The sequence below is a fragment of the Notamacropus eugenii genome, chromosome 1, assembly GCF_028372415.1.
Source record: "Notamacropus eugenii isolate mMacEug1 chromosome 1, mMacEug1.pri_v2, whole genome shotgun sequence".
NCBI classification, from domain to species: domain Eukaryota; kingdom Metazoa; phylum Chordata; class Mammalia; order Diprotodontia; family Macropodidae; genus Notamacropus; species Notamacropus eugenii.
The window spans coordinates 616,795,165-616,823,116 of record NC_092872.1 but is presented as its reverse complement, the minus strand read 5'-3'; the positions used below and the strand labels follow the sequence as shown (position 1 = coordinate 616,823,116).

The 27,952-nt window shown below is 40.1% G+C and overlaps 1 protein-coding gene and 1 long non-coding RNA gene across 12 annotated transcripts in view; one reads left to right on the top strand and one right to left on the bottom strand.

Moving 5' to 3' along the window:
- Positions 1-7,462: 7,462 nt before the first annotated feature.
- LOC140520769 (uncharacterized) lies at positions 7,463-14,678 on the top strand. Of its 3 annotated transcripts, XR_011972638.1 has the most exons (5): positions 7,463-7,936; positions 11,235-12,077; positions 12,245-12,412; positions 13,895-13,969; positions 14,482-14,678. It is a non-coding gene; the product is annotated as an uncharacterized lncRNA (long non-coding RNA). The 3 variants fall into 3 exon arrangements; XR_011972636.1 differs by having other exon boundaries at positions 7,464-7,936; positions 11,235-12,412; XR_011972637.1 differs by lacking the exon at positions 7,463-7,936 and adding an exon at positions 7,943-8,535 and having other exon boundaries at positions 11,235-12,412.
- A 4,216-nt stretch (positions 14,679-18,894) lies between these two features.
- SH2D4A (SH2 domain containing 4A) overlaps positions 18,895-27,952 on the bottom strand; it is a 114,961-nt gene continuing 105,903 nt past the window's right edge. For 8 of the 9 annotated variants that reach the window (XR_011972635.1, XM_072635013.1, XM_072635008.1 and 5 more), the window contains 2 exons: positions 23,912-24,132; positions 18,895-22,481 (listed from right to left, as the gene is read on the bottom strand). Coding sequence is in view for 7 of the 9 variants with exons in the window: in XM_072635013.1 (XP_072491114.1) it covers positions 22,389-22,481; positions 23,912-24,132 (314 nt within the window). In the remaining 2 variants the exon portion in view is untranslated. Of the gene's footprint in view, positions 22,482-23,911; positions 24,133-27,952 lie in introns of those variants that run through there. The other variant, XR_011972634.1, reaches the window with a different exon arrangement.

Sequence of the window (27,952 nt, the reverse complement as noted above, 5' to 3'; positions counted from 1 at the left end):
CCCAGATGGGATCACAAAGAGCTGGACATGACTGAAACAACTAAATAACAAAGATCCTTTCCAAGATTATATGATTCTGTTCCTGCAAGAGAAATGAGTCTCTTGGGCACTCCACTGGTAGTACGAGCCTAACAGCTATTTCTCCTACTTGTTCTCTTAGAAGGGGAATGATGACTACTTCCTCACACCTGTGTGTGCTATTCAGACCCAATTACCACCTGTAGGTTCCTAACTCCATATGGCCTGTGGCGGGGCATGTTTTCTTCCTTCTACTACTAAGGAACATCTATTTCAAAGTAGTAGGGGAGAATCAAGGTCAATAGCTTATAACATTTAATAATAACTCTACACCTAGTCTGATTTAAAAATTAATAACTGAAGTCATGTAGACACAAGATAGAATTCAGAGATGTTACTAAGAACATATAAATTTGAACTAAAGTTTCATAATCATTTTGGCTATGACCAAAAAAGAGGGGAAAACTATTTTTTATTGTGAACATAATGAAAAATATAGGGAAAATCGTTTATATTCATTGCCTCAACTTCCTGTCCTCTTGCTTCACAGTGCTTGACAATGTAACTTCTGACTTCATCCATCAACTGAAAGTGTTTTCTCCAAAGTTATCAGTGATCTGTTATGGCCTTCCCTCAAGCCTCAGTGTTCTTGGTCATGTTCCTGGTTTGCTTAGTGAATTGGTCCAACTCTACTGTCCTCTACTCTCAAATCCCTCGATCCCTTGGCCTAGAGACACTCAAGACTTGCCAAATCCCAGTCTTGGATTACTCCCACCATCTTCCTCTACCCATTCATGTAACACTGAACAGAGCTGCTAAGGAAGTTATGTACCCATGACGGCTTAATCCCTTACAAATTTACATTTTCTAGTCTCAGTTATCCCTTACTCTGTAAGGCAGTCCTTCTATTCCTCCCTAACTTAATCTTTATCCCATTTAACACAGAGCATCCAAACCTTTGCTTTTGGCCTCATATACTACAACACCTCCCTACCACTACCCTCATATCAGAGGATCTTGCCTTATCCATTAGAATGTGAGCTACTTAGGGGCAGAGACTGTTTGTATCTTTTTTCGCCTTCCTAGCATTTAGCACCAAATCTAGTACATGGTAAGCAGTTAAATAAATGTGTTCAGTTTTTTATGGATTGATACTTTATGAAGAAAATCAGTCATTTGCTTCTCCCATTCTTCTTAACTTAAAACCTCTTAATAATATCGCTCACCTCAAGGCTAACCCCTCTACCTGTCCCTTTGACCTCATCCCTTCTACTTTTCTCCAGAAGATTGCCTCCACTAACATTCTCTGTCTCTAACCTTCAATTTCGTCTTATTTATCCAATTCTTTTCTGCTGCCTACAAACATATTTATCTCTATAACTCTTGTGGGGAAAAATCCTACAATTCCTATAAGCTATGACCTATGTGGCTCCTTCTTTCTCCTCCAAACTCTTTGAAAAAGCTTTATCTATACTTGTTGCTTGCATTTTTTTTTTTTTTGCCTCATCACCCAGCTGAAACTGCCCTTTCCCAGGTTAACAGTGATCCTTTATTGACGGATCTAAAGGGCTCTTCTTTGTCTTCCTTTTTCTTGACCTCTCCTCAGCATTTGGTGCCATTAACCACCCTTTGGTCTGAATCTTCTGCCCTCTCTGGCCTCATTCTACCTTTTCATCCTTCTAACGTATTACTCCCATCTACATACTCTTTTGCCCAGTGAAACGGGCCTTCATCCCGTTCCTCCCACACAACATTCCATCTTCCAACTTGGTGTTTTTGCCTTGGTTGTTACCCATGCCTTACATGTTTTCCTTCCTCACTGCTTATACCCACTCTTTAAATATTTAATTTCCTTCAATACTCAGTTCAAACACTACCCACTCACCTGAGACATTTCTTGGTCCTCTCAGCTTCTAGCACCTTCCCCACTAAAGTTGCATCCTAGCTGCTTTGTATATGATTTATATGCATGTACATATGTATGTTGTCTTTTCCATTGAAATGTAAATTCCATGAGGGTAGAAGGTATAGTTTTGTCATTGTATCCCTAATGTTTAGCATATATGTTGTTATTCAGTCCTTTAGTCATGTCCAACTCTTTGTGCACACCAGGCCCTTCTGTCCTTCACTATCTCTCAAAGTAGGTACAAGCTTGTATTTGTTGCTTCCATGACACTATCCATCTCATCCTCTGCCATCTTCTTTTCCTTTTGCCTTCAATATTTTCCAGTATCAGGATGTTTTCCAATGGGTCCTGTCTTCTTATTATGTGGCTAAAATATTTAAGCTTCAGCTTCAGTATTTGACCTTCCAATGAATAGCCAGAATTAATTCTTCACGTATTGTCTGTTTTGATCTCCTGGATGTCCAAGGAGCTCTCAGTCATCTTTTCTAGCACCACAAGTTGAGAGCATAGATTCTGCGGCACTCAGCTTTCCTTATAGTCCAATTCTCACAACCATACTTTGCTACTGGAAAAACTTTAGCTTCTCGATTGAGTGAAACCATTATTGTACAGTTTATAGGCATTATTGTCAAACTAAAAAAAAAAGTTGTAATAATCTTAGAAGAAAGATATTCACAAAAGTACACTGCGTCATTACAAGTGCTGCTCCCTAAACTGGCTCCCCTTCTTGATGTTCAACTTTGATTTCAGCATCTTAGGATGCTTAACAAAGTAGCTCCTAAGCAAGGCTAGGGAGTCCAATAGGGCAGCTCACTGGGCAGGTGGGCTCCATACTCCAATAGTGAACAATACCTGAAGACAACTTAGAAAAACTAACCGAAAGAAGTTCTGGGCAGCCTGTATTGTGCCTTGGGGATAACCAGGAAGCCCCAGAAGAATGATACTGGAAATAACCCCAAAGCAAAGTGGAATGCAGCTTTCAGGGCTTGAGGGTAGCAAGGTGGCACAGTGAATGGATTGCTGGGCCTGTTTGCCTCAGTTTCCTCATCTGTAAAATGATCTAGAAAAGGAAATGGAAAAACACTCCAGTATCTTTGTCAAGAAAACCCCAAATGGGGTCACAAAAATATCTTCATACTAATGAGCCACTTTCCCTAACTCCTGCTAGCACACATCCTAAAATCAGTTCTAATACTAAACTAAGCTCAATGTAATCAGGAATCTGGCTATAAAAAAAAAAGCACAGACAGTGTATTCCAAAACTGCATATAACATTTGGGGGATTCTCTTCTATTGGATGGTGTCTATACCCTTCCCTATAGGCAGCTGGGTGGTACAGTGGATAGAGCTCTAGACCTGATGTCAGAAAGACCCAAGTTCAAATCCAGCCGCCAGTCACTCATTTGCTATATAAGTCTGGACAAATCATCTACTGTCTCAGTTTTCTCAACTGTAAAATGGAGTTAAAAAGACCTACCTCCCAAGATTGTTGGGAGGATCAAATGAGATAATATTTGTAAAGCATTTAGAATAGTGTCTGGCACATAGCCGGTGTTTAACAAATGCAAAGGGCAGCCAGGTGGCACAGTGGATAGAGTGCTGGGCTTGGAAGCAGGAAGATTCATCTTCCTGAGTCCAAATCTGGCCTCAGACACATATTAGCCACGTGACCCTGGGTAAGTCACTTAACCCTGTTTGCCTCCCTGTTTTCCTCATCTGTAAAATGAGCTGGAGAAGGAAATGGTGAACCACTCCAGTATCTTTGCCAAGAAAATTCCAAATGAGGTTACAAAGAGTGGGACAGGACTGAACAACAACAAATAAATGCTTGTTCCCGTTCTTCTCTCCCATTGACCTCCCTTTTCCAATTCAAAAAATATTTATCAAATGCCTGCTATATATAAGGCCTTATATTAGTGGCTGGGAGTACAGGGTAAAAAATTAAATAATCCCTGCCCAGAGAATTATACATATATTTGATTTTATCTCTCAGGCCAGTTCTTTCACATAAGTCATTACTGGCCATACTTCCATTCACTATTGCCTGGAACCTTCCTTAAATGACCATGTCTTGACTAAACTGTGTCCCTGCCATATCCCCTCTGTGCACAGTAAATGCCTTCAGAGCTGGGATCATTGCAGCTTTGTCCTTGCATCCCAAGCAACAGAGGTCCCTGAATTTAGGAGCCACCAAAGTTTTGATTCCCTGGAGACTGTGATGTTCCATGACTCATTGTCTACATTAATGCCAATGAGAGCTTTATGTGCCCAGGGGGCAAGTTGGGATTATTCAAAGTGCTAAATAATAGGAAAAAGCTGATCAGCTTCTCTCTTCCTCCTACTCAAACCCAGGCCCAGCTCACTGGGAATGCCCTTTTATGTTTTAGCCCAAATGGAACTACTCCCTCCTGCTTCCATAACTTATACAATCCATCCCCTATACCTGGGGTGGACTCCCCCAGTATCTCTACATGATTATACCTTACCTTCCTTCAAGGCTCAAGTGCTACCTCTGAATCCTTTCCTGATCTCTCAACTAGCAGTAAATATCCCTTGTACCAAGGGCCACAGAGATGCAGTGACTTCTCCAGGGACCCACAGGTAGTTAAGTGACAGCTAGGTCTTCTGATTGTAAACCTGGCATTCTCCTGTACACTTACCATAATCAGTTCAGTTGTTTCAGTCATGTCCGACTCTTTGTTACCCCATTTTGGGGGATTTCTTGGGAAAGATACTGGAGTAGTTTGCCATTTCCTACTCCAGCTCATTTTACAGATGAGAAGCTGAGGCAAGCAGGGTTAAATGACCTGGCAGGGGTCACACAGTTACTAAGTGCCTGAGGCTAGATTTGAACTCAGGAAGATGAATCTTTCTGACTCCAGACCCAGTGCTCTATGCACTGTGTCTCCTAGCTGCACTTTACTATATTCTAGATTAAGGATGCAGAACCTGCAGCCTTGAGGCCACATGTGGCCCTCTAGGTCCTCAAGTGCAGTCTTTTGACCCTATCCAAACTTCACAGAACAAATTCCCTTAATAAAAGAATTTACTCTGTAAAATTTGAACTCTGTCAAAAGGCCACATCCAAGGATCTAGAAAGCCACATTAGGCCACCAGGCTATAGGTTCTCCACCCCTGTTCTAGGTACAGCTTTTTATGTGTATGTGCCTTCCAATCTATACTACGTGACAAGCTCCCCAGGACAGAGAATGTGACATCCATCTGTGTATCATTCACAATGCCTTGAACCTAGTAACAATTTAATACATATGTGTTGAATTTAAGTGTACTACTCTAATAAGACAGTAATCAGGGAGTTTACTTTTGCTTTAAGTATTCCTGGAAGAAAATTTGGTATTAATCTGATTTTAAAATAGTTTCCTTTATGAACTACAAGAAAGGGTAATCTGATGATTGCTTTTGGGAAACAAATGAGGTTGCCTTGGGAGCCAGCGCTAGAAAGGGACCGTGAATGAGAGGTCATCTAGTTGAACCCCTTTGTCTTAGGGATGAAGGATTGTCACGGAAAAGTAAAGTGACTTACCTATGGTCACGTTGATGGGATCTGAGCTGAAGTTTTCTGACACCAGTCCCCTGTCTTTCTACTACATCATGCTTCCTCCACAATAAAAGTCAGGAAATCAGACGGGTTGGATCATTTTGGGGTCCCCTATGTGACAAAGGAAACTGTAATTGCTCTAAGCTCCTTCAAAGCGTGATTGATAAGCCTGAGGGTAATAGTTTGGCCTCTTCTCCTTTTCCCTGCTAACTGAATTAACACACACACACAACAAAAAACCCCAAAACTCCCATTTGTCAGGGTTTACCCACATGTCTCCATAGATACCTATAAAGTTTACAGTAATTTCATAGACTTGTTCTCCTCTAATCATCACAATGACACTGTGAGATAGGTGGGGCTGTTAGTACTGCCCTTGGTTGTTTCTGCAGATGAGGAAGGTCACAGATAGCAAATATTAAAGCCAGGACCTTGTGCATAAATATGGAAATAAGACCACCGCCAAGAAATCATTTCTGGTGCCCTGAAGGCTAGAGATTACAAGAGTAACCAAGAGAATTCTCCTTCTGCTGGACGATCCCCGCTCTGATAGTCTTGACAAGGCTATATTCTCCCATGGATTCCCCTTTGCTTCTTGGTTGTGGTAGGACCAGGTGTTCACAGTTAAACTGTCTGTAGCAGGCTCACTTCTACTGGGCTGACTAAGTTATTTTAACTTTGAAAAGGAAGTAATGCTGAAAAAAAACCAGTTGGAAATCTACTATAAGTCTAATGAAAAGTCAAGTCACTTGATTCATCCGCATAGGTAGTCTCCTAGAGTGATCTTTGGCCCACCTACTCTAAGGGTGCAGCCTAGGCCATTTCTTCACTATTACCTGTCACCTTAGGGTTGTCTAATTAGCATATCCTAACTGGAACTTCCTCATTATCAACCAACAACTCCTAGTCCTTTGTTAGTGAGACTGATCTGGTCTTGGCTATACCTAACTTCCTATATTAAGGGAAAGAGGGGAATGCAAAAGTCTGATGCCACTTTCCTCCTGAGGGTGATACATCCCATAGGTGTCTCTTTCCCTGCCTGAGCTGTCTCTGAATATATTCTGAATATTATTCTGAATCTATATTCTGAATAAGCCTGCCTACTTGACCAGATTCCTGCCCTCACAATTCTTCCTACTTCCTAAGCACCTAATGGTGATTCCCCTGGACATACCCAAACCCTGGCACCGTTAGACAATTTTCCTTCCCACTTTGACCTCCCAAGCCACTGCAGTATGGGGCTTTAGTCATCCCCTCTTTGGTAGCTCATGGAAATGAATGGATAGTGAACAATTCAATATTAAGCAATGACATCTTCTATAACAGCCCCAAAATTACACACCAGTCGTATTACCTCCTTTTGGATTATTGCAGAACCCAGTTCTCATGTTTTCTTCCATAGCTTGAAACAGAAAATGTTGTACTTTATACGAGGTGAGTTCAAAGAATCATAGATTTTTCTCCCCATAACTTAGACTCTCTCCCTCATCACCTATCAATATGGTGGTCAGAAGAAGCAGTATAGAGACACTCTCAAGGTATCTCTGAAGAACTTTAGTACTGACTGTGAGTAATGGGAAAGTCTGGCACACGACCATTTAGCATGATGTGCTCACAAAAAAGAAGGTGCTGTGCTCCATGAGCAAAGCAGAATCGCAAAAGCACAAAGGAAAAATGAACTGCACAAATCCAGAGCCACTCCCATTTGAAATGTTCTGACAGATGTCAAAATATTAGGAGACACCCTGCTTTCCAAAGCTAAGGCCCAGTAAGCAGGCTGTGCCGTGAGCTTGGCATAACAACAATCCTTTGTGCTCACCTTCTGGACGATCTGAGCCACAGCAAAATCCCAGAATTGTTTCATGTTTTCACTGTATTGCTTTGACCAGCACCAGGTGTTCTTTGAGTTCTGACAAGCACCTGCAGTATCCATGTTCTGGTCATGAATCCTTTCTGTGAATCAAACCTGTGAAATTGTTGCTGTCGTGTCTCACTGAATAGCTATGGGTATAAATACTGAGATCTCCCCATGCTGCCCCGGGTTCCCCCACTAGGGGCTGGCCCCTGGCATGTGTGTCCTTGCTTTCAAGCCATTTCCTTCACTTTGAAAATAATTAGAGTCTGTTAGATTCCTGACTGTCCTGTCTTTAGCATGCTCTGTTCAGCTCTGATCATCCACAGGTTAGAGTCTGTTTCCGTTCAGTTGACATTAATTGGTAGCAGAAGTGGAACTGGACATGGAGCCTGGTCATTGGACTCTCTAGTACCAGTGGGAATAGACTTGACACCACTGGAGATTTATTTCTCCAGAGTCCAACACCACCTTGTCTGAGGAGTCCTCTGCTCTTGTCCCTGCTCCAATCCTCCAAGTTCTCACTTTGGTCAAGCTTGCCATTCTTGGTGAGGAAAACTCCAGGGCCCCTCTGGACCCCAGTTCATCCCGGATCGCTGTGGTAAGAATATCTTTCCTTAAACTGCACACCTCTGTAAAGTTGTAACTCATGTCTCATTTCTTAACCTGCATGCCTTGGTAACTGTGCCTCTGTAAAATTAGAATTGTAACTGTATGTTTTGTTAGAATTCCCTGTGTCTGTTTGTATCTGTCTTGTCAGTTTGTGTTTGTGACTTTGTAAAATGTCAAATGTCTGTGTTGTGTTTGCTTTGTGAGCTAGATCCTGTTACTTTGAAAGATTTAAAATGCAGCCAACCAGAAAAACTTCAAAGGGCTGTAGCCAGAGTTTAAAGCACTGGGAAAGATTAAGGAACTTTCATAGTTGAAGCAATTATCCTAGGAAGCAGGACTAACTCTCACTTTAGACTTTCTCTGAGATATTAGGTTATAAGAAAAGAGACCCCTTGAAGACACTTTGCCCCCCTATCACGTCAGCTTTGGTTATGTTGGAATTATAGAAATAAAGATATATAATCAAAATTGTAGAACTCCGGAAAACATCTTGATGCAGAGGAAGGAGCTTGGAGAGTAACCATTTTAAGATTGCAGAGAACTCCTGGGATTTGGGATAATTCCAGGAACTCACTCCTTTCTGAAATAGTAAGTTTTGGGGTACCACTCTGTAGAATTTCTTTAAAGGAAAAATAGACATTAGATTTTTATAAAAGTTCTAAAAGTAAATGGCAAGATTAACAACTTCATCGTTCTAGGGCAGTGAGGAAAGGCAGCTAGTTTGGAAGTCATCCCAGAGTGAAGAAAGAAAAAATAGGTCAATGGTTTGCACCTTAGAGCAACTTCTTGTTAACCCTTACTTAACATTTGTAACCATGGAAGCAGAAAAGCTTGTTCAAACCAAAGAGACCCCTGTCATTCCCTCATTCTCCTTGTTAACTCCTCTCATCCCAGGTCAGATTCACAAATGCAGATGTTGAAAAAACGTGCTAGAAAAATATAGGGAAACTTGAAATACATTCCTGTTACAGAAATTTGTTAGTGGTGTAATCAAGCAAGTTATATTTCTCTGTTTGCTCCAGTTTCCTGATGTGTAAAGAGAAAATAGTAATGGTGCCCAACTCCCAAAGCTCTTGTGAAGATCTGAATGATACCATGATTATAAAATGCTTAACATGATGATTGACATTTGCTAAGCACTGCATTATTATCATTTCTTTTATTGAATGTAATTGTTCCATATCTGATAACTCTAGAGTGGGTTTAAAATGCCAAAGGTAATAAGATTAATCACTTTTACATGTGATAATTTGAAAATGCAATTAACTGAACTGATGTCATCTGAAGTTGTTTCATGTTTTAAATACATGATACTGTTTATGCAATTATTGTATTTCTAAATTCTCTTATATGATGAAATTTGAGAGACCATCATAACAGAAATGCTGTTAGATAAAACAGTTTATTAATCTGGATGCTGGTACACATGAACTGAGCTTTTAAGAGGATGTGATTTACAAATAAGTATTTGAAAACTGTTACATATTTAATGAAGTATATTTTGTTATAAAGCAGATAATGTATAATAATAAATTTTCATTTGGAATTGTTGGCTATTATGAAAGTATATAGGGTAGTTTAAAGATGTAGCTTTAATATATTAATGATGAATCAACTATTAGGTATTTGCTGTATGTCTGAAGCCCCCAAATATGGGTAGTTTTTCTTTTACTTTCTTTTTTTTTTTTGAGGCAGTTTGGATTAAGTGACTTGCCCAAGGTCACACCTAATCACACATCTGAATTTGAACTCAAATCCTCCTTACTCCAGAGCTGACATTGTACTACCTAGATGCCGCAAATAGGAGTAGTTTTAATTTATAAATAAAGGATAAATGAAATGTTAACTGTTAAGGAAACATCAGGAAAGATATTCAAACCCTAAGTTATGGTTAGTAAAATTTTGCTACTTAAGATAAAAATTCTTGGGACTGTAGTTTACTATTGTTTTGAGTTTTAAATACTGGGATAGTTTTCTGAACTGTTGAGAAGCCAGTAGTAGAAAATGGCATGTGTTATATGTAGTCTGGGAACTTCTAAAGATGGATATCTGTGTCTGGAAAAGGTTTTGGGAACAACCTTGGCATAGACTAGGTAGGATCCTCCTGACTCTATTTCCCCATTGTGCTATTTTCTTTCTGAAAAAGAAATTGTTTTTATCACCCTGTGACTATATAATTGCTGTCAGATATGAGTCATGCCTAATCTCAAACAGAGCTAAGGGAGTTCCCCCCCCACATTATGATATATGGCATTGTGATAAGTATGACTCTTTTTCCTTTTATAGCAAATTTCTATAATCAAGGAGTTTTGTGAGTACAATATTAAATAATCATTTAATTAAATAAATAATGTTAGATAATAAATTGATACTGGAACATCTCTGAGTTACTATAGTGGGATGCAAGTATGTACATCTTACCATTTTTACTTATATTTGTAGCCAGTTTATAGGGATGATGTCCCCCTAAAAGGGACATGATTAAACAAAGTAATAAGACAAAGATATAAAGTAAAAATTTTCTAAATAAATGGATAGTAAATTTTGAGAAAGCAACAGAATTAAATTGTTTTCTCTAAGAACTATATACATGTGTATATGATTGGCTTCCAAATTTGTCTGTCGTGGAAATTCAGTGTTTGAATATGTTTTAGTAACAAGTTCTCAAAATTAGATTTAGGTTTTACCTATAAATTATGTTGATAATGGAAAGGAAAATGAAGTTATTTTCTAATTATTAAAGTATCTGTTATACAGTTTTAAAAGGCAGAATAGCTCATTTTATGGATGGACGCTCATGAATTTTTAAAAATACTCTTATCAAATATAGGATTTAGGTAATGAGAGAAATAGCAAATGGAAAATAAGCTGAAATTCTCTGAAGTTTCAAAATTGGAAAACCAAATTTAAATTCTATTACTAGCAGAATTATCTAGGAACCTCTAGATTTGGAACCAGAGAAGCTGATCCCCTTTTAGAGCTGTCCTGAGAATAAGCATAATGTCCAAGAAAAGATATCTAGGGACCAGATGACTACATGAGACAAATGTGCTGGTTAAATGGATATTGAGAATGGATCACTAGAATTCAAGAAGACTTGATTTTAGTTATGTTGAAATTTTCTTGATTACCTTTGTAATATGTAAATCTCCCTTCTCAGAAGCTTAAGCAGTTTGATCTGGTATAATGTAATTTTACAATTAGAGGAATTATGAGAAAAACTTTATTACATTATTTGAACTTAGCCCTGTGTGGCTGGGAAACTGAGTCATCTCTGTTCTGTTTAGAGATCCTTAACCAAGGACCTATGTTATGCTGGCCAGAAATTCAAACCCAAAGATTCATACAAGGATTTTTTTCACAATTGTCAACCCATATGGCCCCTACGAGGTCCTTCTGACTACTCCCACAGTTGTCAAACTTGTGAGTATGGACTCCTAGATCATCTGAAGAAAGCTCCTGCTTCTAACTGGACAGCAGAACCCTCCAGGGACTTCAAAGTTTGTCTAGTATGGGCCCAGAACCAGGTGACATCCAGATGAGACAATTGTCCCAAGATTTTGGACGAAGGCTGAGTATACTGACCTAGTTTTTTCTCCTCTTCCCTTTTGTTGCATGCCCAACCACCAAGGCCCTGATTCAAGCATGTGTTGACATTTTCTCCCTCTACATTCTTGGCTCCCCTCATTTTGCTACTTGTAACCAAACAACGGCTAGCAATGATACCTGGGACACACTTCTCCAATAGGTCCCCTCAAGGAACTGACCCCTGGGGTGCTTGCCCTGGCCCAGCTGGTCCCTTGTGGCATCTTGGCTTATACCTGCCTCTCCTTTATTGACCAGAAAGGTAGATCCTTTCCCTTTGACCAAAAGGGGGAAATGTCAAGATATTAGGAAGCTGTGCCCTGAGCTTGGCATAACAGCCATCCTTTGTGCTCACTCTCTGGATCCCAGAATTGTTTCATATAATTACTGTACTGCTTTGACCAGCACCAGGTGTTCTCTGAGATCTGACAAGCACCCACTGTATCCATGTTCTGGTCATGAAGTCCTTCTATGAATCAAACTTGGCACATTGTTGTTCTCACCCCCTCACTGTCAGGGCTACAGCTCCATAGGCAGCTGTGGGTGTAAGTATGGAGATCTCCCCACACTGTCTCTGGTTCCCCCACTAGGGTTGGGATTCCAGCATGTGTCCTTGTTTGCAAGCCATTTCCCTCACTTTGAAATTAAATTTCTGTTTGATTGCTGACTCTCCTATCTCTAGCCTGCTCTGTTTGACTTTGGCCATTCACAGGTTAGAGGCCAGTTCAGTATGGTTGACACGGACAACGTGTATCCAACCTGTGGTGGTGACTTACACACTGTATTGCTCAGCTGAAGACACTTGACTCCAACATTGTGATGTCATCGATCTTCTTCAAAAATGAAGGACAAACAACACTACTTTCATGGGATCCATCAGGTCTCAGATAAAATTTCACCTAATTCAAGCTTTTCCCAGTCCTTCATCTCACTGCCTTCCCTATGAGACTACCCTCAGTTTATCCTGTTTATATCTTGTTTATACACAGTTGACTGTATGTTATCTTCCCCAGCAGACTGGGAGCTCCATCAGAGGAGGGGTCCCCCATCTTAGCACAGTGCCTGGCACAAAGCAGATGCTTAATAAATGCTTATTCACTCAACTTGGAAAGTACTTTAGAGATCATGAAGTCCAATCCTTCTCATTTTACTGATGAGGAAACTGTGTTTGAAAGAAGCTAAATGATTTACTCAGTGTCAAATAGCTAGAAGTGCCTGAGAAAGGATTTGAAGCCAAGTATGAAGTCAGGAAGACTCTTCTTCTTGAGTTCAAATCTGACCTCAGACACTTACTAGCTGTGTGACCCTGAGCAAGTCACTTAACCCCTGTTTGCCTCAGTTTCCTCATCTGTAAAATGACCTGGAGAAGGAAATGGCAAATCACTCTCTCATCTCTGCCAAGAAAACCTCTCAAGAGCTCATGAAGAGTCAGATACAACTGAAAGAACTGAACAGCTGTCCCCTGTACCACATTACTTCTCAAGATCAGTCTTATTTTTTAAAAAATCACATCATTTCTAAGAATTTCTAGGTGATACTATTAACACTAAGACTGCTGGAAAGGACCACAGGACTCATTGAAATTGAATGATCCTTTCATTTTCAAATTGAGGAAATTTAAACTACCAACTTCACAGTGGCTGCTTTCAGGTGGTTTCTTTTTGTAGATGCAGGGCTACTGTAGACTTTGCCAGGAGAAGCATCTTTAGAACTGAATAGAAAGCTAATTAGAATATGGGTCATAGGATTTAGAGCTAGAAAAGATCCCAAAGACCATGTTGCCTTATCCCTTTAACTTCCAAATGAGAAAAGTGAGGCTCAGATTGATTAAATCACTTGGTTAAGTGTTCACACAGGAAAGCAAATCACAGAGCCATGGTTAGAGGATCAAGATCTTTTGGTTCCAAACCTAGGGCTCTTTCTCTTACCTCATGCGTTTCACAGATGCACAGACATTTAATATGTAATGTGTGTGTGTCACACACTCAAAATGTTCCAAACATTCCTTCTAAAGAATAGTGTGGCAAGGTGGAAAATATCCTAAATTTAGAGCTGGAAGATCTAGGTTCCAACTCCAGCTCTGCTATTTATATCAGACTTTGGGTAAAATCTTCATTTCTATGGTCCCCAATTTCCTCCATCTGAAAATGAAAGGATTGAATTAAATGAGTCTTGAAGTCCCTTCCAGTCATTCTAGTGCTACTAGTATCACCTACAAAGTCTTAGAAATGATGTGATTGCTTTTATAAACAAGTCTATATAATCTATGATGGACTGCGAAAAGGTCCTCTGGGGAGGGGAATTAACCCTGTTTTAAAATGTCAAGTTGCTAAATGAAAGGTGCATTTCATTTTCATCATAGGTTCGTGGCTTGGAACTTACATGGGACCTCTGAGGTTACCTGCTGTAACCCCTTCAACTTATAGATGAGGGAAAGGTAAGCCTGGATTATGGCCTAGAAAATTCCTAGAGAAATAAAGTGACTTTTAAGGACTTCATTAAGCTTTCTGTCCAGTGAAGAAGTCTGGGAAATTTCAAATCCCCTGAGTCACTGTAAAAGTAAGGCCTGAATAAAGGGTGCAAGCCCCTGCTCCCCTAAAGATTTGAATATGAATTCCATAGGATTTCCCCCAGATCCAGGTTCCCTCACTCCCTTCTCTCAATGCATGACCCTGCTTGACCAAGATAAGAACCCCAAGAAAACCCACTGGGCTTTATAATTTTGGGCCCCTACTTCCAGTTGGAGCCCTCCAATTCCATCTTCTCTGATTGCCCATTGTTATCAAGAGGATTTCCCCTCAATGATGCTGGTTTGCATGACTTTGAGTCTGCTGACTCTTCTAGGGTTTTGTACTTCCTTGAACTGTACCTCAAGATCTTGAACATTATTCAACTTGTATTACACTTGCCCAAGATCACTTGTTCATTCACTCAATAAACGTTTTTTAGCACCTACATCATGCCAGGCACTTTGCTAGGCACTGGAATGGCAGAGCCAGGATTTGAACTCATCGTCTATGACTTGGACACTTCTCTATGAGCTCCTCCAAAACAAGGATTGTTTGACTCTTGGTATTTTTTCTCCCCAGTGCTCAGTACCTAGTAGGCACTTAATAAATGCTTGCTTGCTTGGTTTTAGTACTGGATGTCTGTAGAAGTTCAACTTGGCTATCTTTTATTTAAGCTTCTCTGTCTGATTTGCTTTGAAAAATTTTTTAAAAAGGTGGTCTGAATTCCCAGGGTTAACGGTACCCTACCTCAAATCCACATTAGGCCCTTTCAGACACTAAAGAGTGAAAAATAATTTATAAAGATTTTACTTTATCCCAGACTCTGTGCTACATTCTAGGGATTCAAAATACAGAAAGCATACCTGTCGTAGCTCCTGCCCTCAAGGCACTTCCATTCTAATAGTTGATAACGAAAATAGGAGAAAGGTGTTTTGGTCAGAGAAGTCAAAGGAGTAATGAATGACTTCTCATAGGATCATTGTCTGGCATGTCCTTTTTAGGACAGTCATAATCAGTCAGTCAACTAGCATTTATTAAACACCTACTATGTACCAGGCACTACTTTTACAAATTTCACAAATACAAATATTACAAATATCTCATTTGATCCTTACAACAACCCTGGGAGGCAGATGCTACTATTATTCTCATTTTGCTGTTAAGTGACTTGCTCAGGGCTACACAGCTAGGAAGCATCTAAGACGAGAGCTGAACTGGGATCTTCCTGACTCCCGGTCCAGTACTCTATCCACTGAACCACCTAGCTTCCTTATTGCTGCCTCTCCATTAAGAGGTATTATATATGACAGATCCTTTTTACTTCTTAGCAATTCATCACAGTAGCTATACAATAGATGGTAGTATATCATCCTTTTTATAGAGGATGAAATTGAATTCTGCAGAAGTTCAGATGACCAAGACCAAAGTCAGAGGATGGCAAAATAAGGATCAGGACTTTAGAAAAATTAATGAAAGCCCTAAATATCTCAGGATACAGCTCTCACTGAGGCTCAGCATCTGTCCTTATCCATTGATCAAAAGAATTAATCTCTGATGTTCTGTCAAAGAGTGAGCAACCTGAATCAGATTTTGGTGGTATTTAAGTACTCCTAAGCATCTGCCCTCCTTTCTTATCTCTCCTCCTCATAGAATCTTAGACTTTTGGATCTAGAAAGAGCCTTATGGATCATCAAGTCCCAGCCCTGTCATTTTGTAGATATGAAAAATGAAGACTCACAGAGGGTCAGTGGCAGTTGGGACTAGAACTCAATTCTGGAATCCCATCCCAGTGTCCTAGGGATACTATGGCATCCTTATTCTTGTTTCCGCTTTTACTCTCCATACTTTTTTTCCCCTTTCTCCTTTTCCTTTTTCTCTTTTTGGACTTAATGATGACATTCTTGGCCCTTCCAGTGTCACTCAAGGCTAAAGGAACCATTCATGACTGTTTTCAGGTCTGTAGGATTAGCAGGATTAGAAGGGAAGAGAAGCCAAGCCTGGAGAATCTGGTTAGATAAAGGCCTTCAGAGAGTCTGGCCAGTAAGATAGGAATGCAAGTGGCTTAAATTCAGATGGACTTCCACTTGTCCCTCCCACAGTTACTTGGGTTTTTGAAGGGTTTCTTATTTTTTTTAAGGCTTTCTCATTCAGAAACTCTGATACACACACATATATATGTGTATGTATGTGTATGTATGTATGTGTGTATATATACATATATATGTATATGTGTGTGTGTGTGTATACATAGTCCCTTAAATTTAAAATCCTTTGGTTTTCATGATCAAGTTCTCTTGTTTTAAAGATTCTGTCCTCACTGGTTGGTCGCTGAGGCCATTTGGTGAGAAATACTCCTTTTATACCTCTTCTCCCCTTTGCCCCCAAGAGAGCACTTCTGGGAGTTTAAAAAAAATGCAAAAGAGAAGAAGAACATTTTTTCACTCACACCAAAGGAAATTGAGTTCTCATTGGGAAAGGGAACATATAGTCTGAAGATAGGGATTTTTATGCCAATGCTATATGCCTTGGTTTATGCCACCACCTGAGTTCAAGCCCTTATCACCTCTCTCTTGGGTTGGTATAATAGCCCCTAAATGGGGCTTCTGGTCTCTTCTCTTTCCCATCCATCTTCTACAGCAGCCAAAAGTAGAATACTCAAGATAGGTATCTGACCATACACATATCTTTCTTTTCCTAGGCTTGGATTTATCAGTGATACCTTTGACTCTCTTAGCATCTTAAAGAAATTATTCTTGACTGTTTTCAGGTCTGTGGAATTAGCAAGGGAGTGGAAGATGGGTGAGGCCAAGCCTGGAGAATCTGGTTAGATAATGTATTCTAGAAGGTCTGACCTGCAAGATAGGAATGCAAGTGACCAAAGTCCAGGTGGAGACAGGAATTTTAGGATGGGGGAAGGTGGAGGTGGAGTATTAGCATAAGCAGGTATAAGTAAACAGGCCAGGTTAGGGTTTAGGGAAATTAGGAAGTAAGGACAAGGAATCTGGGGTAGGAGCCTGAAGATTAAGGGGAGGGCAGGGGCACTTCAGACTTGGATAGCAGGGCCACAGGCCAGGCTTAGAAAGGCTGGCAAGAGAAGTCAAGAATCTAGGCCTAAAGTATGTGAGCAACCGGAGTCAGAAAGCAGACCCAGCTTTTTCTGAACAGTCATGATAATCCCAATGGCAGAATAACCTTAGCCCTGAGCCACCTTCTCCTGAGGGAAGGGTTTTTATGTGCTCTAGCCCAGAAAAGAGGTCAGAGGGTAAACAGGATTGAGGCACAAAAGCATAATTCACTGGAGGAGAAGGGGTTGGGGGTGCAGAGCCAGGTCAGTGACTGTCAGAACCCAGGGGATTTCAGAGATCAAGTTAATCTCATTTCAAGACAGAGAAAGAGAGGCTTGAATAAATGAATTGAAAAGCAAATTCAGTCGACCCCTGAGCACATGTATTTCCCCAAAAGGGTGAAGCCCATGGGGTGGGCTGATATCCATCCCTCAGATTTCACATGAAGTCCCCACATTCTGATGCCATGCATAAGGACATTGCTTTGCCAGATGGGGTTTTGTGTCCTTTTTAGAACTTCTAAGATTGTGCTTTTCTTTCACGGGCAGCACTAAGAGAGTCCCAGTGGTAACACAGAGCCTCCTTTTCTGGGCTTGGATGGGTTCTGCTTATCTCTACTACAGTGGGTCAAGGGGTCAATTTATACTTATGTCATCCATCTCGCTCCTTACAGACTCTCTTTTTAAAAAAATGGAAACCTATGGTTGCCCAAGGGCATCACTTCAATGTGCCTCCATTTTACTTGTGACTTCCAGATAAAGTCACTGCTTGTCCACAGTGATTCAGGCTTGTTTCTCTCTCTCTCAGGAGACCTAAACTTTTCCATAAATTACTACTAGAAGTAGAGGTTGCCAGATTTCCTTTTATACCAAAAAGGCATAACTTGATAGCAATAAAATAAAGGGAAGTAATGGGGAAGATGAGTTCATTTGTATACAAAAGGGCCACTGAGGCAGAATCATCATCTCCTCCTGGGCTCAGACCTCCCCTAAAGAGAAGGGAAATTTTTCAACAAATTTTTGGGAATACAGACTTTGGGCCAGTCCCACTTCAGGAGGTAGGTCAGAAGAAATGCAGTTTCCAGGGGCTACTTTTCTAAGATATGCTCACCAGTTCTTGACCACTGGGGGTTGGGGAGGGGGGAGAGGATGGGAAGGAGAAGAGCAGCCCTTGCTTCCCAGTATTGTGAGCTTGTGGATTGTGGAAGAAGGGGGAGGGAAGCCAGCAGCCAGAGGTTTGATATGCTGCTTCATCTTTCTGCCTTCCTCTCTTAGGAATGGGTAACAGAAATGAGAATACTTTAAAGTGCCTACTATGTGTCAGGCACTGTGTGCTAAAGTACTTTACAAATATTATCTCAACTGATCCTTACAACAACCCTGGGAGGGTGTCTATCCACTGCACCACTTAGCTACCTCTGGTTGCTCATTCTGCCTCCTCACTGCCAGAATTCCACCCCACCTCCCCACACACACCGTACCAGAGATCCAAGTCTAAACAGGTCTAAACTGAGGAACTCCAGCACAGCATGTGCTTTAGCCTCGTTTCCATAGTGACACTCACAAGAGAGATGCTACACATAATTTCTGAACACACTGGACTCATGTAGGAGGTCTTAGGAATTTGGAAGAGTTGAAACTGGGGCAAGGATGTAGCCTGCCTTGGTTTGAAATACCTTAGATCTCCTTATTCTCCATATTCTTTATCCCTCCAAGGCAATTTCAGTCCTTTTTTCGAAACTTATGGACTTGAAATAGCTGTCAATAAAAAAAAATACTTCTTCATGATGATATTTACATGTGTGTATTTTATTTATGCATACGTTGATATGAAATGCTTATGTAAAATCTATACACACACCTTAATTATGTCACAAATGAATCTCTAGAAAGATTCCACATGCACGCTACGTTTTTTATCCCATAATTCATTTGGTTCTTCTGTTTACCAAACTGTGTCTCATACATGGGTAAACTGAGGCCTAGAGAGGTGAATAGTTAAAACAGGGTTGGTTAGCAGAAGAATCAAGATTAGAATCCAGGTCCTGTACAAGATTCTTTTGCTTCCTCCCCTCCAAGTATTTTTGTCTATTGCTGTACACAAAGAGCCCTAGATTGCCTTGTGATGAAGTCCAAACAATCCTTACCATGTCAATGGATGTTGGGCAAGTGTCGCATCCTTCCCAACTCTCAGATCATTCTTCCGAATAGCAGTGGCTACCAGAGCGCAGAATACTAAGTACCAACTTATGCTAATTCAGTTCAGGTCATGGTGCATTTCTCACGCCATTTCATAGCTTACTGGCTCTCATTAGCAGTACTACCTTTCCTTATGATCACACAAATCTCCTTGGAAAGATCTCTGGGAGAAGGTATTGCTGTCCTATTTTATGAAAATACAATTACTGCCTTTCATTAATAATTGTACGGAGGTTATTGATTTACTTATATTCTTCCATTAATAGAAATAGGACCATAGAACGTTAGAGCTAGAAGTGGTCTTCAAGGTCATCCAGACCTATCCCTCATTTTAAAGATGAGGACACTGAAGCACAGAGAAGATAAAAAAACTGTCTTGGTGCCACTAAGCTAAACAGTGGCTCTCAGTCCATGATACCACACAACCGTGTGTATTATTGTATTCAGGAATAGGAGCTGAGAAAATTATGCAATAGTTTAAATTCTTTTAAAAATATATGGAATGGAATGATTCGGGAGAAGCTACACAATGAATTATATATAATCAAATACTTTCTCCACTAAAAATAAATACCTAAAGTTATCTTCCCAAATTGTGTTATATCCAGCTAAAAATAGTATTATGCTAGGTGGTGCAGTGAATTGAGCACCAGCCCTGGAGTCAGGATGGCAAATCCACCCTTGGAAACATGACATTTACCAGCTGTGTGACCTTGGGCAAGTCACAACCCCAATTGCCCTGCCTCCCCCCCGCCCCGCCAAATGTTTTTTAAAAAAGTAATACCCAACTGGTAACTCCATGAATGACAGGCCATTTGATTGGTACAAAGAGGCTCTTTGAAAAGAATGCTGGTAAGTGGGGGCCTAGCTTCCATGATCTCTACTGTTTCTCCAAATCTATAATTCTGATTCTGAGGTAGCTATCAGTTATCAATTGTTAATGAAGGAATTATTTTAAGTGTCACAAAGGGAAGGCATTGATAAGCATCCAGAGGAGGGCATCTTGGATGATGAAAGGGCCTGGAATCTGGGCCATAGAGAGACTGGTTCAAAGACCTGAAGATGTTCAGCTTAGAGACTTAGGGGAGACATGCTGGCCCTCTTAAGGTATCTGAAAGGCCATCAAGTGGAAATAAAAATAGATTTTGCTTTGCTTAGTCTTGGATAGGGACAGAACTTGGAGGAGTAGCTGAAAATGGCAAAAAAAAATCAGATCTAGGTTTGATGAAGGAGGAAAATACTAAAAACAAGACATCCACAAAAGTGGAATGGGCAACTTTAAAGATGATGATTAATAGCTAACATAGCATGTGCTATGTGCCTGGCTCTGGGCTAAATGCTTTACAATTATCTCACTTGATGCTTGTGACAGCCCCAGGAAGTAGGTGTGACTGTTATCCCTACTGAATATATGAGGAAACGGAGGCAAACAGGTTAGGTAACTTGCCCAAGATCATACAGCTAATAAATGTGCAAGCCTGGATTTGAACACAGGTGTTCCTAACTCCATACCCAGAATTCTAGCCACTACATCACTTGGTTGCCTCTCTAGGTAATGAGTTTTTCCTCACTGGAGATCTTCAAAGCAAAGGTTGGATGATGACTCACTGACTCAGATGTAGTGGGGATTCTTGTTGCATTGTGGGTTGAGCTAAATAGTCTCTGAGCGCCTTTCCTGCTCTGGGAAAGCCTCCTCTCCAGTTAAGATCCAGTCTGCCCAGGGTCACTGGTAATGGAGGCTAACCTGGCAAGGGGTCACCACTGGCCATAGGAAGGGAGAGAACGAGAGGTTTGTCTCCCTGAGTGTTTATGTACATACACGCATACACACACCCACAAATATAAATGTATGTGTGTGTGTGTGTGTGCGCGTATATATAATTGTTTTATGAAGCTAAACAGAAATCACCCTTTTTAACAGAAAGGTGGATTCATGAATAGTGAATGTGACTTGTGTTAGGATAAAAGAATCATTCATATTCATGCACAAACTTATTATTCTATACTATGTGCCATATATATAAATATGCATACACACATACATGTGCATATATACACATATGCATACAATATACACATGCATATATACATATGCATATATATATACATATACATACACACACACTACACATGTTAAGGCATTATGCTTTTCAAAAAGCTTTCCCTCCAGTTATCTCATTTGATCCTTACAGAAACCCTGTGAGGTAGACAGAGCAGGTGTTTGTTTTTATTTCCATTTTGAAGACGGGAAAGCTGAGGCTCAGAGACTGTAAGTGATTTGCTTAAAATTCATGCAAATGCGCTTTCCAACATTCAGTTTAAATTTTTGACTTTTGAAATTTTTCCATTCTTCTTTCCTGCATGATTCCAGAGAGTATAATAAGTGAAAGGAACTTTCACCGCACCTCCTCCTTCCCCTCCCTCTCCCCCTTTTTTGGTCAGGACCTGTGATTTCAATTGGCTAGGAAACCTCTGATATGAAAACTCTCTCTGGGGATACACAGGGACATCTCATCTGGTCTTAGAGTTGCCTGGGCACTGAGAGGCTGGCTCACTTGTTCATGGCCACAGAGTTTGCATGCATCAGAGACAAGATATGAACCCAGACTTTTCTGATTATAAATCCAGCCTGCCATCCATAGTACTACATTGCCTGCCTTTATTATAATTTTTAAAAATCAATTCGAGTTCTAATAAGCAACAGTGTAGACCCCTGAAGCCTTTAGAACTCATGCAAAGAAGAGTTACGTCATGTAATCACTTTGGTTTTAGAAAGAGATCGTACTTCCCCCAAGGCTTTAATTTGTCTATGCTTTCCTTCATGTGGTCCAGTAAAGCTGCTCTCTCAAGGTCTAGCTGCTTTGCTGAACTTGAGAAATCATCTGGATTCCCTTTGAGAATATGAATAATAGAAAAGGACATTCCCATTGACATCAGCCTTCAGAGTTTGAGCTGAACAGAAATTCTTCTAGCAATATCAGGGTCATTGCTGCAGTGAAGCAATATCACGTTCTGAGCTTTAGCAGTATTCCTTCTGAGAAAGGCTCAGCTTCAGGATGCAGGACAAAAGCTGATTGGTGATGTCACTCAAAGAGGTCCAGGTAGTCGGGTGGATGCTCCTGCTGACCACAGGGGTAGAGCAGCAGCTCTTTCCCCAAGGAGGTGATGGGCTCTTCCTGTAAACAGAAGCACAATATTCAGCACACACACACACACACACACACACACACACACACACACACATACACATGCATGCACATGCATATCCCTGCACCCTGGACTGAAAACCAACCATCTGAATGATAACACTGTGAGCAGGGCATTCATGGGGCATGCACAAAGTGATGTCCCCAGAAGGATTTCAGTTGCCATTTGTTCCACAATTATCTTAGGTTTTAAGGATTTCTCATATTTTTAAAGGCTTTTCTCTTCCAGAAATGTATCTACCTATCCATATACACATATAACATAGTTTTAAATATATTATATACACACATATATACATAATACACACATGTATGTGTATGTGTTTGTATGTGTGAGATAGATAGTCCCTTGAATAGACAATCTCTCCACTTTCATGCTCAAGCTCTCTCTCTTTTTAAAGACTGTTCTCAGTCTCTACTCTATTTCTATTTGGTAGAAGACCACTCCTTTTATGCTTCCTCTGACCTTTGCCCCAGTGGGGTATTCCTGGAGAGTTAAAAAAAAAAGTCAGAACAGAGGAAGAATATTCTTCTATTCATACCTGCCAAATGCAGGATACTCAGAATATGTCTCTGACCATGTCATTCCTCTTCTCAAAACTCTTCTTCATATTGCACCGCAAGGCCTCTGAAACCCTTCCCAATCTGGCTCCCATCTACCTTTCCAGTCTTATTTCTCATCAAGTATCTTTCACACACTCTCCATTCTAATCAAACTGGCCTCTCAGTGTTTCCCAGGTAAGACATTCCATCACCCACCCACATGCCTCTGCCCTTTGCTGTTTCCCAGTCTGGGGAGGGATGATGATGCTGCTTTCATCCTCGTTTCTGCTTCTAGGCCCCCTTTGTGGTTGTTCAATCATTTAATCTTATTCTTCATGACTCCATTTGGAGTTTTCTTGGCAAAGATCCTGGACTGGTTTGCTCATTTTACAGATGAGGAAACTGAGGTAAACAGAGTTAACTGGCTTGCCCAGGGTCACACAGCTAGTAAGTGTCTGAGGCCAGATTTGGACTTAAGAAAATGAGTGTCCCTTACCTCAGGCCTGGCACTCCATCTACTACACCATCTGGATGCCCTTCCAAACCTCTCACTCCCCTCCCCCTGCCCAGCTTCCTTCAAAGCAGAGGTCAGATGCCTCCTCCTCCATGAAGTCTTTGCTGAGAATCTCAGCGATTAGAGCTCTCTGCCTAGGGGAAATGACTTGCTTTGAACATAACTGATATCTCTGTTCATGTGGTACCCTCTCTGTCTCCTTGTGAGCATGAACAATTTCACCCTTATCTTTATATTTCCGTAACCTAATGCATCACCTTGCACACAGTTAGGTGTTTAATAAATGTCCATTGGATTGTCTTGAATGATTATTTTGAAAGGAAATGAATATATAAAGGTTTACCCTGTGATATGCCACCAAATCTGCCAGGGTAGAATGCTGCAGTTGGTCCACCCCCAGGAAGCTGTAGGAGTCCGTGGAGGCATCGATTAGGAAGTGTTTAGCTCCATCCTTTGAGAGATAAGACAGAGCATAGCCTTTTATCTTTTCACTCACTCGAATCAGAAAACTTCCAGGGACTTCTGTACTCAAGAGTTCATTTGCTTTCTTTAGAGTAAGAATTCCTGTAGAAGAAGGAAAAACAAAACAAAACAGATACCTCAGACTAAGGGAAAAAAACACCAAAATTCATCCCCAATCCTGTGAACAGAATAGGTCAGGTGAGTTTCAGACAAAAACCAAGTCAACTTTAATTCCTCCTCTCCTCCTTTTTATTAGTCCTTATTTCTCATCATTAAAATAAACCTAAAATCATTATCTCATTAGTATTATATATTGTGATCACTGGGCAGTAATGACATTTCTTTTCCTATCTATGAGCTTTACTTTTTTAAAATTTCATTTTCTTAAAAAAAAACAAAACACACATCAAAACAGCTCTTTGAATGTCCCAAACACCACATAAGGTGAGCATGTTTATATACAAAGAGAGAAAGAAAATTGATCACACATGCTGTGAATCTATTCCATGAAAAGATTGCTTGTTCCTCCAAGGATACAACAAATTCAACATGTTATTTTCTAAGCTGCTCTTGCTTGCCTTTTTTTTTTGAATGAAAAGCAGTTTCTAAGCAAATATACTATATAAAGGAGAAATGTGAAATGGTCAGCCTGTACAAGAGAATAAGCTACAATTTATATTTGAATAATACAGGAGTTTGTTTTGCCTGATTAGAAACACACACACATGTAGATGGATAGATAGGCAGATGGATAGGGAGAAAGACAGTTGGATAGACATATTTGCAAAGGGTTTTATTTTTCTTGCCTTCTCAATAGGTGAGGGAAAATGGGGGAGGGAGAGATTTTGGAAATAATATAAATAATTGAAAATAAAATAGAATTTTAAAAAGTGCTTTTTGATTGCTTGCTTGAATACAGTAATAGCAAATCATCATCCTTGTCCATCAGTTTCTTGAAATGAGAACTGGGCAACCCTCTCATTTTAGGGATGAGGAAATCAAAACCTAGAGATACTTAGTGACTTGTTCACCATTAGTAGGCAAGAATTTGACCTGGTGACAAGGCCAAACCTAGCATCAAGATAGATTAACAATCCCACTGCATTTTCTACTACTACTCATGACCTCCCAGTATCTTATGACTCTTGGAAGTCATAAAACTTGATTTTCTCTTTTTGTAATTCAGATCTCTGACTACTTCTGATCAGCCTTCTCCCTAGTGAACAAGGTTTCATTCTGGCTTCTTCCCATTTGCTAATTCCTATCATCCTTCTATAGATTTAATCCATACACAGACACTGCAGTAAAAGCCCAAGGACAAGGCGGCCTAAGGCACTGAATTACTCAAGGTTCCAATTTGTTTGGAAAGTGCACATTTCCATTTCTAGCACAAATAAACTCTTCTTTCATCCTATACATACCATACATAGCACCCTGTTGGCATTCTAAGCTGATTTCTTAGACCACTGTTAATATTTTTCAAAGTAATCACCACCCCTGGTAAAATAGTCCCCCACTTTTAACTGGGAATTGAACTTCAGTGATCAAGGAGTCCCTGTAGAGAAAGGTTGTTAGATGTAAAACAGAAAAGCAAACTCCATTTCTTTTCTTTTTTAAAAAATTTGTTTATTTTTAGTTTTCAACATTCATTTCCACAAGATTTTGAGTTCCAAATTTTCTCCCCATCTCTCCCCTCCACCCACCCCAAGATACCATGTATTCTGATTACCTCTTCCCCTAATCTGCCCTCCCTTCTATCACAACCCTCCCTTCCCTTATTCCCTTCTCCTCTATTTTCTCATGGGCAAAATATATTTCTCACCCCATTACATGTATTTCTTATTTCCTAGTTGCGTGTAAAAACAATTTTCAACATTTGTTTTTAAAATTTTGAGTTACAACTTCTCTCCCTTCCTCCCTCACCACCCATCCCCACTGAGAAGGCAAGCAATTCAGTATAGGTTATATATGTGTAATTATGCAAAAGACTTCCATAAAAGTCATGTTGTGAAAGACTACCAATATTTCTCTCCATCCTATCCTGCCCATTTATTCTATTCTCTTTTGACCTTGTCCCTCCCCAAAAGTGTTTACTTCTAATTACCCCCTCCTTCCATTTGCCCTCCCTTCTATCATCCTCTTCCCATCCCAGTTATACCCTTTCCCCTGCTTTCCTGTAGTGTAAGATGAATTTTCATACCAAATTGAATGAGTGTGTTATTCCTTCCTTAAGCCAAATGTGATGAGAATGAGCTTCACTTTTTCCCCTCTCACCTCTTCCTTTTTCCCCTCCATTGAAAAAGCTCTTTCTTGCCTGTTTTATGAGAGATAATTTGCCCCATTCCATTTCTTCCTTTCTCCTCCCAATATATTCCTCTCTCACCACTTAATTTCATTTTTTTAGACATCATGCCTTCCTATTCAACTCATACTGTGCTCTCTGTCTATATGTATATATTCCTTCCAATTACCCAAATACTGAGAAAAGTCTCAAGAGGTACAACCATGATCTTTCCATGTAGGAATATAAACAGTTCAACTTTAGTAAGTCCTTTATGATTTCTCTTTCCTGTTTACCTTTTCATAATTCTCTTGATTCTTGTGTTTGAAAGTCAGATTTTCTATTTAGCTCTGGTTGCTTCAACAAGAATGCTTGAAAGGCCTCTATTTCATTGAATGACCATTTTTTCCCTTGAAGTATTATACTCAGTTTTGCTGGGTAGGTGATTCTTAGTTTTAATCCTAGTTCCTTTGACTTTTGGAATATCATATTCCAAGCCCTTTGATCCCTTAATGTAGAAGCTGCTAGATCTTGTATTATCCTGATTGTATTTCCACAATACTCAAATTATTTCTTTCTGGCTTCTTGCAATATTTTCTCCTTGACCAGGGAATTCTGGAATTTGACTACAATATTCCTAGGAGTTTTTCTTTTGAATCTCTTTCAGGTGATCAGTGGATTCTTTCAATATTTATTTTACCCTCTGGTTCTAGAATATCAGGAGAATTTTCCTTGATAATTTCATGAAAGATGATGTCTAGGCTCTTTTTTTGATCATGGCTTTCAGGTAGTCTCATAATTTTAAAATTGTCTCTCCTGGATCTATTTTCTAGGTCAGAGGTTTTTCCAATGAGATATTTCATATTGTCTGCTATTTTTTCATTCTTTTGTTTTGTTTTATAATTTCTTGATTTTTCATAAAGTCATTATCTTCCATCTGCTTAAGTCTAATCTTTAAGGAATTGTTTTCTTCAGTGAGTTTTTGGATCTCCTTTTCCATCTGACCAATTCTCCTTTTTAGGGCATTCTTTTCCTCATTGACTTTTTGTATCTCTTTTGCCATTTGAGTTTGTCTATTTTTTAAAGTGTTATTTTCTTCAGAATTTTTTCTGGGTCTCCTTTAGAAAGCAGTTGAGTTGGTTTTCATGATTTTCTTACATCACTCTCATTTCTCTTCCCAAATTTTGCTCTATTTCTCTTACTTGATTTTCAAAATCCTTTTTGAGCTTTTCCATGGCCTGAGACCAATTCATATTCTTCGTGGAGGTTTTGGATGGAGGAGTTTTGACTTTGTTTTCTTCTGTTTACATGCTTTGGTCTTCCTTGTCACCAAAGTAAGATTCTATAGTCTGATTCTTTTTCTGTTTTTTGCTCATCTACCCAGCCATTTACTTGACTTTTGAGCTCTGTGTCAAGGTAGTTCTCTGCTTCCAGTGGGGGTGGGAGGGTGTACTGTCAGTCACTTGATCCCCCCATAATCTGTGAGCCTAGAGCTCCAGAAACAATGGCTGTAGATGCCCCTGCTGCTACTGTGGCTGCCACTGGTTCTGCTACCCTGGGGCTGGGGCCAGACCACTCCACTCTCCTGCACTGATCCCACAGGCTTTTCCCACTGACCTTCCAAGTTATCCTCAGCATTTT